Source organism: Chiloscyllium plagiosum, chromosome 42, assembly GCF_004010195.1.
Source record: "Chiloscyllium plagiosum isolate BGI_BamShark_2017 chromosome 42, ASM401019v2, whole genome shotgun sequence".
NCBI lineage: Eukaryota > Metazoa > Chordata > Chondrichthyes > Orectolobiformes > Hemiscylliidae > Chiloscyllium > Chiloscyllium plagiosum.
Window position 1 is genome coordinate 11,889,340 of NC_057751.1, and position 10,500 is coordinate 11,899,839.

A 10,500-nucleotide genomic window follows, 5' to 3' on the forward strand; every position below is an offset into this window, starting at 1 on the left:
TCGAGAGCCCTCCCTCCTCTACCTTCCCTCTCAACACGTGATCTTCCTATTCCTACATCATATGGCGCTGGAAGTAATCTGGAGATTCCCACCTTCGGTAGTCTTCCTCTTTAATATATGACCTAATTCTCTAAATTTCTGCTGCAGAACCTCATTTCTTTTTTTTACTGATATCATCAGTACTGACGTGTACTACAACTGCCGGCTGTTCACCCTTCCTCTTCAGAATGCTTTGTGGCCACTCGGAGACATATCCAACCCTAGCACCAGGGAGGCAACATACCATTCAAGAGTCTTGTTTGCTGCCTCAGAACTGTCTGTCAGCTCCCTTTCCAATTATGTTCCCCATCTTGAAAGATTCCACCTCTGCAACGCCCAGTCTTTTTTTTCTTCCCTGCTGTGCAGTAGAGCTAACAGTCGTGCCATGAACTCTGCTGCTGCTGCTTTCCTGTGCAATGTTATCCACTAACAGAATCCAAAACATACTGTCTGTTTGAGAGAAATGGCCACAGGGAATTCCTATATTTCCAGCCCATGTTTACTAGTTTACCTGGTGGTCACCCAACACATTTCTGCCTGTGTAGCCCTTACTTGTGTTGTGACCAGCATCATGGACGCTCCATAGCGAGTCCATCAACAGCTCCAGCCGCTTCATACAGCTAATCAGGAGCTGCAGCTGAAAATTCTTCCTGCATATATTGTCAACATGACACTGGAGCTGTTTCTGATTTCCCATATATTGCCACAGGAGCATTCAACATGCCCAGGTTCTTGTGTCATTGTGAACCTGATCAACAACATACAATAAACTCAGAAGTAGTTACTCAATCTTAACTACTCAGCAAATCCGACTTCACTCTCTGTCTCTCTCTCTATTCTGAACAAACTCCAAAGAAGGAATTTGCACTGTCCCTCCTTCGTGGTATTACTCACTCTCCATAAAGCTAGGAGCTAATCAGATACTCCACTTGTGCTATATCACTTTTGGAATTGTGATGTCACTTCCTGAGTTCCTCCTCTGGATTCAGGTTTGCTCTGCTCCGCTCCATTCCTGCTACAGCCCAAAATGAGCTTGACTGAGGCCTCACTGGATCAGTGGTGCTGGAAGAGCACAGCAGTTCAGGCAGCATCCAATGAGCAGCGAAATCGACGTTTCAGGCAAAAGCCCTTCATCATCAGGCTTTTATCCATAAGTTCCACTGCCAATGATCACCCCAGGCTTGCTCTGCTCTGCTCGTCAGCAGAGGTGAGACACAAATCCACACCACCTTGCTCAAAGGTAGGGACGCTACCACCACACCACAAGAACCTTATGACACCATACTATTAACAATTTGTTCCACAGTGCATCAGCTTCATGCTATTATCTTTCGACCATGTACTGACTAATTCTTAAAGGGATCACCATTTACAGCATTGCAAACAGGTCAGTTACTTGGCAAGTGAACAATGTTGGAAGTCAAAATACTGTTCCATGTAAAAATGTCAATATCATAACTACCATTGATGAGCAATTTCTAGATGTTGTGTGTCCAAGTAAAAGGTTTCAGTTCATTTTCTTTTCAATGTACATATGGTATTCATGGAAAATATGTTGTCTGAACGTTTTTCTTTTATTACTTGTGAATTTGTGGACATAATTGAATGTTTATTTAAATTACTCCAAGATATTTTGCTAATCACTTCTCTTTCTTGTGCTGAATGTCTCAGGGCAGACTATCATATTCCATTCAGGTGGAAGGCCGTGAGCACATTGTTCACATGAAGAGAAATGAGTAAGTATCATTTAATTCAAGAATGAGATAATGAGAGTCCAGATAACGAGAGATGTTCTTGTGAGGGTGAAGGGCAAGGCAGGTAGGTTTAGGGAATACTGGATGACCAAAGAAATTGGGGTTTTGGTCAAGAACAATAAGGAAGCACATGTCAGGTAGAGACAGTAGAGATCCAGGCATCCTGCTGATTACCACATACTGTCCTCCCTTGGCTGATGAATTGGTACTCCTCCATGTTGAACAACACTCAGACGAAGCGCTGAGGATGGCAAGGGCACAAGATGTACTCTTTGAGGGGGATTTCAATGTCCACCACCAAGATTGGGTCCGCAGCAATCCAACTGTTTGATTGTGCTGGTCAGGTCCTGAAGAACATAGCTGCTTCACTTGGTCTGTGGCAGGCGGTGAGAGAACCAACAAGTGGGAAAAACATCCTTATCAATCTGCCAGCTGCAGATGCACCTGCTCATGACAGTATTGGTAAGAGTGACCACCACACAGTCCTTGTGGAGATGAAGTCCTGACTTCATATTCAGAATAACCCCCATTGTGTTGTATGGCACTATCACTGTGTTAAATGGCTTCCATGAAGCGCTGTGGACCCTCAAAGGCAGCAGAACTTTACTCCAGCACAAACTGTAACCTCATGGCCCAGCATACTCCTCCATTCAGCCATTATCAGCAAGACAGGGGATCAACCTTGGTTCAACAAAGAGCGCAGGAGGGCATGCTAGGAGCAGCATCAGGTATATCTAAAGATGAGATGTCAACTGGATCACCCACCAAACAGGACTATTTGCACACCAAACAGCAGAAACAGCAAGTGATAGACAGAGCTAAGCAATCCTACAACCAGATCTTAGTTTTGCAGTCTTGCCACATCCAGTTGTGAATGGTGCTGGATGATTAAGCAACTCACTGGAGGAGGAGACTCCAGTAATATCCGCATCCTCTATGATGGAAGAATCCAGCACATCAGTGCAAAAGATAAGGCTGAAGCATTCGCAGCAATCTTCAGCCAAAAGTGCTGAATGGCTTATCTATTTTGGGGTTCCCTCCAATGTTGCCCAGCATTATAGATGCCAATCTTCAGCCAAATTGATTCACTCCACAGCTGGAGACACAGGATTGTGCAAAGGCAATGGACACTAAAAACATTCCAGCACGGGTATAGAAGATTTGTGTTTCAGAACTTGCCACACTCCTCACAAAGCTTTTTCAGTATAGTTACAACACTGGCATCTACCTGACATTTATATGTTCAGAGATTTATATGATGTCAAAGATACCTTTGTTCCTCGACTGTACCTTCAAATTTCACCTTTGATTTAGTGACTTTCGTTTCACCACATTGTGCAATTGCACATTTATCTGTGCTGAATTTATTTGCTGATAATTATCCATTCTGCAAAATAAGATTAAAAGTTGTCTAATTCTACAGAGGTTTGACAAGGTTGGCACTGAGGGATAGTTCCTCTCCTGTGGGAACTTCGTGATTTTGATTTTCAAGGGTGTTAAGAACCAGGCTGGGCCCCCTCAAAACATTTCAAGAAAGTGGCCCAGACCTTCACTTTGTTAGTTGTTTTAGCAGGTGTAATGCGGATATTCCAGAGTGATTCCACTGAGCAAACCATTTAGTTTTAAAAAAACAGAATTTATTTTCAAGATTATGGAATGAAACACAAACAAAAGGGAACAGAATATAGAATAACTTAAGCAATCCGAAAACCCAACAGATCATCCCAACTTAATGATGCTGTTCCAAATGCTTGCAACAATCCCCTTAAACACCCCTTTGCACAAAAGGTAAAATCAAACAAAGGGTCCTACAGTAGAGAAGTCAGAGAGATTAGTATGGACCTGCTTCTTTGCGTCCAGCAGCCTTTTTTCGCTACTGTGCTAAAACCAAACCAGAGAAAGCTGAGCAGGGAGAACTGGCCACTCCCCTTTCCTGGTACAGTGTTTTTTTCAAAAAACTGAAAGTCTGTTTTCTGAGGCAGTATCTGTTAGCTATAAACAAACTGGCCCTAAAACTCTTCAATTTAGACTTTTCGGAGTCTGTGTCTTTTACGACCTCTCTGAGGAAAGAAATTCCAAGGACAACATAATCTTGTTAAAGGAGCAGCTTCGTCACAAGGGTCATCAATCTTTGGAATGCTTTATCCTAGACAGCTGGGAATGTTGAGTCTTTCAATCACATAAAGGTTAAGGTCGATTTTTTTTCAGGTTAGGGGAGTCAGAAAGTTCCAGTTTCAGGGAAGCCAAGTGGAGCTGAGGATAAATAAGATCAGTCTCGACTTCCCAAAGCTTGTCAAGCATTTTTAAGTCGCATCAGGAGTGCAGGGAATGACCTCCACCTGCTGGAATGAGGACAGTTCCAATAATACAGTGTGATGTGATATCAGTAACTTATCTATATTTTAATATCATTTACTTTTGAGATCAGATTTGAACTAGTGGCATGTGGGTTTAGGTCTGAGTGTCTGAAGGGGTTTAATAAAATTAGCTTTGAGATACTTCTGTCTCTGTGGTGATTTCCTTTAAAAACAATGAGAATGTGCATTCCTGGTGTGTAGAGGGATTTAGTTTTCGTTGGAAGATTTTTGGGAGTAAACAAAGTAAATAATTGTGGGCTAGGCTTCAGTACTGTTGCTGGAATGTTGTCCATCAGCATTTCATATACCATAGGGCGAATGATAGAACCTAACAGGACATGACAAGGGGATACTTGCATAAAAATGATCTGATTGGGCATTGACAGCATAGGTCTGAGCATAGAAAATTATGTTTGACAAATGTTTTGGAGTTTTTGAGGATGTTACAAATAGAATTGATAAAGAGGAGTTGATGGATATTGTATGTTTGGATTTTCAGAAGGCTTTTGAGAAGGTCCTCCACAGGTTGTTGAGGAAAGTTGATACGTGTGGTTGAGGAGGGAATGCACTGGCATGGATTAAAGATTGTCTTAGAGATGAAAACAGGTGTTGGCAGGCTGTGATAAAGGGATACCACAAGGTTCAGTATTTGGGCCCCAGACGTTCGCAGTATACATCAACAATTTGCACCAACTATCATATTTGCAGATTTACAGAAGAGATGAGGCTAAGCGGTAATGTGCAGAATATATATTAGATTAGATTACATGGGTGGCATGGTGGCACAGTGGTTAGCACAGCTGCCTCACAGCGCCAGAGATCCGGGTTCAATTCCCGCCTCAGGCGACTGACTGTGTGGAGTTTGCACGTTCTCCCCGTGTTTGCATGGGTTTCCTCCGGGTGCTCCGGTTTCCTCCCACAGTCCAAAGACGTGCAGGTTAGGTGAATTGGCCATGCTAAATTGCCCGTAGTGTTAGGTAAGGGGTAAATGTGGGGATATGGGTGGGTTGCGCTTCGGCGGGGGCGGTGTGGACTTGTTGGGCCGAAGCGCCTGTTTCCACACTGTTGGTAATCTAATCTAATCTAATATATTATGTTTTCAGGAGGAGTTTGAAAGACTTAGTAATTGGGTGAGAAAATGGCAGATGAAATATATTGTGAAAAAATGTGAGGTTATCCATTTGGTTAGCAATAGGCAGGATTTTTCTTAAATCAGGAGAGGTTGAAAAGTGGAGATCAGCAAAGGGACATGGATATCCTTGGTGATAAGTCACTGGAACTTAACCTGCAAGTGCAGCAAGGCTGGTGGGGATGTGAGCCATTAATGTCAGAGGATTTGAGTGCATGAGTAGTGAAATATTCCTTCAATTGTGGAGGAGCTTGCTGTGACCACATCTGGAGTACTGTGTGCTGTTTGACTTCCTTTGTCAAAGAAAAGATTAATGCCAGAGGAGTCCAATGGTGGTTCATCTGACTTGTCCTGAGAATGATAGCACTGTACTATGAAGAGAGATTGGGCAAACTGGAGCAAGTGTTTATCTAGAGTTTTGAAGAATGAGTGGTGTTGTCATCAAAAAATAATGCCAGGGATATACATGGTAGATGCAAATTTATTGTTCAATGTGTTTGGAGAGTCTAGAATCAAGCAGCACAGTTTAAAATGAGGGGGATGCTACTTTTGGACTGAGATGAAGATAAATCCTTTTATTCAGAAGGTGGTGAGTTTTTGAAATTCTCTTCTATATAGGGTTGTGGAAGTTTAGTCTTTGAGTATGTTTGAAGTAAAAGTTGATAATTGTTTGATTATCTATGGCATAGAGTGCCAATGGAATAGTGTGGGATGAAGGCATTGAAGTGTTCCATCAGCCATAGTCTAATTAAATGATGGAATTGGCTATTGTAGGAGAAGGTGTACAATATACAAGGTCTTGTTCTTGCTGGAGATATAACATACAATACAGCAGGCCGTTTGGCTAACCATGTCCGACCCAACTATGATGCCATTCTAAACTAACGTCATCTGCCGACACAAAGTCTTTAAAGCTCTATGCCCAGTCTGTTTATGTGTCTTATTAAAGAATAATTCTTAAGAAGGAGCTAGTGTGAATTTGTCAATGTTTGGGAAACGGGAACTTGTCAGAAGTAAGGACATGGGCAGCAGCCCTTAGCATGACCTCGAGTCTGCAGCAGGTAGAGAGCAGGGGAGAAACAATGAGTGCATTGGATCAGTCTGGTCGAGAGATAATAAAAGCATAGATGGTGTTTCACCAACAGATATGTTAAGGCAAGGATGGAGATGAGTCTATGTTACGGAGATGGAAATACAAGATGGAATGATAAAATACATAAAAAGGAAATATTCATCCAAATGTTATCCTCAAGGAGGGTCTGGTAGGGATGCTTGAGGCCTAGTGAAACTCAGAAAAAATTATGGTTGTACGTTAATTAAAAGGTAATAGGTGCCCAACATTTCACGCACACGGGGAAATAAATAGTCAATGAGGTTAGAGTTGATGACGTGAGTTGGAATAAAACTGATCACAAAAGCATTTGACTGGATTCTGTCTGATCTGTCAGTTTGGGTGATTCAAATGATGCTATTATATTGGTGGAAAACATGAGCAGGGTTCTACCAGTACTGCCACTAAAATCCTTCCTTAGCAACCCATACCAAAATAAAACCGATAAGCTGATAGTTCTTTCTTAATGTCTGTGGAATCTTGCTGTGCATGTGTTGAGTGCTGGATCTTTCTGTGAATAATAGGTACCATAATCAAGCACTTTTAAGTTTTTGTGAGAATCTGACATGAAATTAGGATGAAATGTCGGAGTAACAAGCCCAGAGAACACTGGATGTCTATGACTGGATAAGAAGGGTAAGATAGGCTTCTAACAGATGCAAAAGGAGCAAATCCACAGGGAAGCTGGCGGAGTGTGAAAGTGCAGTGGGAACTTAAGAAAACAGTCAGGAGAATAAAGGGAGGGTAAGAGTGGAGAGAATCCAAGATATTCTCTCAGTATATCACCGTGTTATAGGGAAGATATTATTTTACCAGAGAGACTTCAAAAAATATTCACCAGGATATTGCTGGGAATGGAGGGTTTGAGATATAAAAATAGACTGGAAAGGCTGGGATTTTTTCACTGCAGCTTAGGAGGTTGAGGGTTGATCTTATTGTGGTTTATAAAATCATGAGGGGCATAGCTAAGGTGAAAGACTGGGGTCTTTTCCTTAGTGTGGAGGATTTCAAAACTAAGGAGCATATCTTTCAGATGAGAGGAGAAGGATCGAAAAAGTCAGGAGGGGGCACTGTTTTTACACTGAGTGGTTTGTGAGTGGAATGAATTGCCAGAGAAAGTGGTGGATGCATCGTTTAAAACATTGGACAAGTTTGTGAATAGGAAAGGTTTGGAGTTCTGAAAAAGGGTCACAGGACTTGAAATGTTTATTCAGTTTTCTCTCCACAGATGCTGCCAGATCTGTGGGGCTTCTCCAGCAATTTCTGTTTCTGATTGTTTTAGATATCCAGCTTAAGCAGTGTTTTTTTCTCACTTTGGAGAAAGGGGATGTCAGTATGGAATTTGAGGAGCGGGACTGTGAGATTCTTAAGCAGTTTGATAGAGGGAATGAGGAAGTATTGGGGGTTTCGGTGGCTTTACAAGTGGCCAGTCCCCATGTCCAGATGAATTGTATCCAGGCTGCTGTGGACACAAGGGAAGAAATTACAGAGTTCTGACGCACATTTTTGATTCCTTTTTGGCTGCAGGGGAGAGGACTGTAGGCCAGCTCATATGAATTCACTTGGCGAGAAGGGTATTTGAGATAAGTCAGGGAATTACAGATTAATGAGTCCCACATCTGTGGTAGGCAAACTATTGGAGAAAATTCTGAACCAGACAATTAATTTCCACTTAGAGAGGAAATGTTTGATCAGAGATAATCAACATGGCTTTGATAGAAAGAGATCGAGCCGAACAAATCTGATAGAAATTTTTGAAGATCGGGTGTGTGGATGAGGATAATGCAGTTAATGTGGTTTAAATAGCTTTCAGCACAGTCTTTAACAAGGTCCCACATGGGACACTGATAAAGTACACAAAAACTAATATGATTCAGGGTAACTTGGCAAGTTGGATCCAAGATTGGTTCAGTGACAGGGAACTGACATGGTGGGAGAAAGCTGTTTGTGCAACTGAAGAACAGTGTTCAATGGCATAATACAGGGGTCAGTATTGGGTCCCTTGTGTTTGTGATAGATATAAATGATATGTTAAAAGAAGTAGTGGTGGCAATGATAAGTAAGCTTTCAGATGACACAAAGATTGGCTGGATGGTTGACATTGACGAAGAAAGTTAACAGGAGGATTTAGACAGATTTGTCAGATGGGCGGATGGAATATAACTCTGATACATGTCAAGTGATGTACTTTGGAAGAAGAAAAATGAAGTGAATATTCAATGAACGGCAGGACATGAGGAGCTGAGAGGAACAGAGGGATCATAAAATCACAGAATCATAGAGGACAAAAGAAGCCCTTCAACCCATCAAGGCTGTATCACCAAAGCTACACTAAATCTGCATTTCTCCCATTTTCCAGCACTATACCTATAGTATTGAATTAGATTAGATTTTTTTTAGATTACATTACAGTGTGGAAACAGGCCCTTCGGCCCAACAAGTCCACACCGACCCGCCGAAGCGAAACCCACCCATGCCCCTACATTTACCCCTACCTAACACTACGGGCAATTTAGCATGGCCAATTCACCTGACCCTGCACATCTTTTGGACTGTGGGAGGAAACCGGAGCACCCGGAGGAAACCCACGCAGACACGGGGAGAACGTGCAAACTCCACACAGTCAGTCGCCTGAGGCGGGAATTGAACCCAGGTCTCAGGCACTGTGAGGCAGCAGTGCTAACCACTGTGCCACCATGCCGCCCAAATGTCATGAATGTTATGACATTTCATGTACTCATCCACGTTTTCCTCAAATTTTCTCTGAACCTCCTGCTTTTCACTTTAAAATTATACCCCCTTACTAAGGATCCTGTGATTAAGGGGAACAGCTGCTCTCTCTTTACACTATCCACAGCCCTTATAATCTTATTCATCTCTATGAGGACCCCCTCACCCTTATCCACCCCAAAGAAAACAACCCAAGCTTATCCAGTCTCTTTACCTGGCTAAAGTACTCCCTCCTAGGCAACATCCTTATGAATATCTGATGCACCCCCTCCAATGCAACCATATCCTACCCACAGTACTTCAGATGAATCCTAACCAAAGTCCTCAGCAGCTCCAACACAGCCTCTTTGCACTTACTTGGGGTACATGTCCACAAATCCCTCAAGTCGGGGAGCAGGAGAAGTTAATGAAGGCAGAGGGAGCACTTGTCTTTTCCAGTCATGGCATAGATTATTGATTTGGATTTTGAGTAGTTTTTTATCAGTGCAGACTTGATGTAGCAAAGGACTCTTCTATACTGTATAATTTAATGCAGGCTGTATCATATAAAACTGTATGCAAACAATATAGGAGTACTTTTCACAAATGAGGAAATCGCATCTGTACTAAATTTATAATCTGAGCAAAAGTTAAACTTAGTGTTTACCCTCATCTGCAAACTAGATTTTGCTGTGCTAGTTGTTCTCTGCTTTTATTTTGCCAAGTCAGGCTGTAAGTTGGCACGTTTGCTTACGCTGCATTTGTATCAACTAGAACAGCAAGTGGATAATATAGTTTTTTTTGGAAATGTGACTGTTTTTGTTTGTTTGTGTCTGTATGCGTGTATAGACTCAGGATGAGCAGTGCATAGTCATTGCGACACGTACCAATGGGGTAAAAAAACAAGGCAGGATCACTAGTTGAGACTGAGGCTGTGATTCTCGATAAGGTCAATCTTTGTCCTGTTTGGCAGAATTCCAAACAGCTCAGGAAGTCCAACAACTTCTCCATTTCTGGTCACCTCATTGGACTTTCTCATTGATCATGTGTAAAGACTGAGAATGCTGCTATTAGCTCTTGAGTTATTCCATTTGTTTCATGGGGTCATTGTTTATCTGTGTCAGATCAAAATTCAACACTGCTACTTTCCAAAATAAATGAAGCGGAGGAATTAGAATACGAGCTTTGCCATAGAGTCACAGAGATGTACAACATGGAAACAGACCCTTCGGTCCAACCCGTCCATGCCGACCAGATATCCCAACCCAATCTAGTCCCACCTGCCAGCACCCAGCCCATATCCCTCCAAACCCTTCCTATTCATATACCCATCCAAATGTCTCTTAAATGTTGAAATTGTACCAGCCTCCACCACTTCCTCTGGCAGCTCATTCCATACAT

General features: G+C 42.2%; 1 protein-coding gene across 4 annotated transcripts in view; it reads left to right on the plus strand.

The window, feature by feature from the left end:
• LOC122543129 (disintegrin and metalloproteinase domain-containing protein 9-like) overlaps nt 1-10,500 on the plus strand; it is a 130,755-nt gene that overhangs the window by 33,930 nt on the left and 86,325 nt on the right. For 2 of the 4 annotated variants that reach the window (XM_043681470.1, XM_043681471.1), the window contains exon 3: nt 1,711-1,775. The exons of the other annotated variants lie outside the window; for them this stretch is intronic. In XM_043681470.1, the coding sequence (XP_043537405.1) occupies nt 1,711-1,775 (65 nt within the window). The remainder of the gene's footprint in view (nt 1-1,710; nt 1,776-10,500) is intronic. 4 annotated transcript variants of the gene reach the window in all.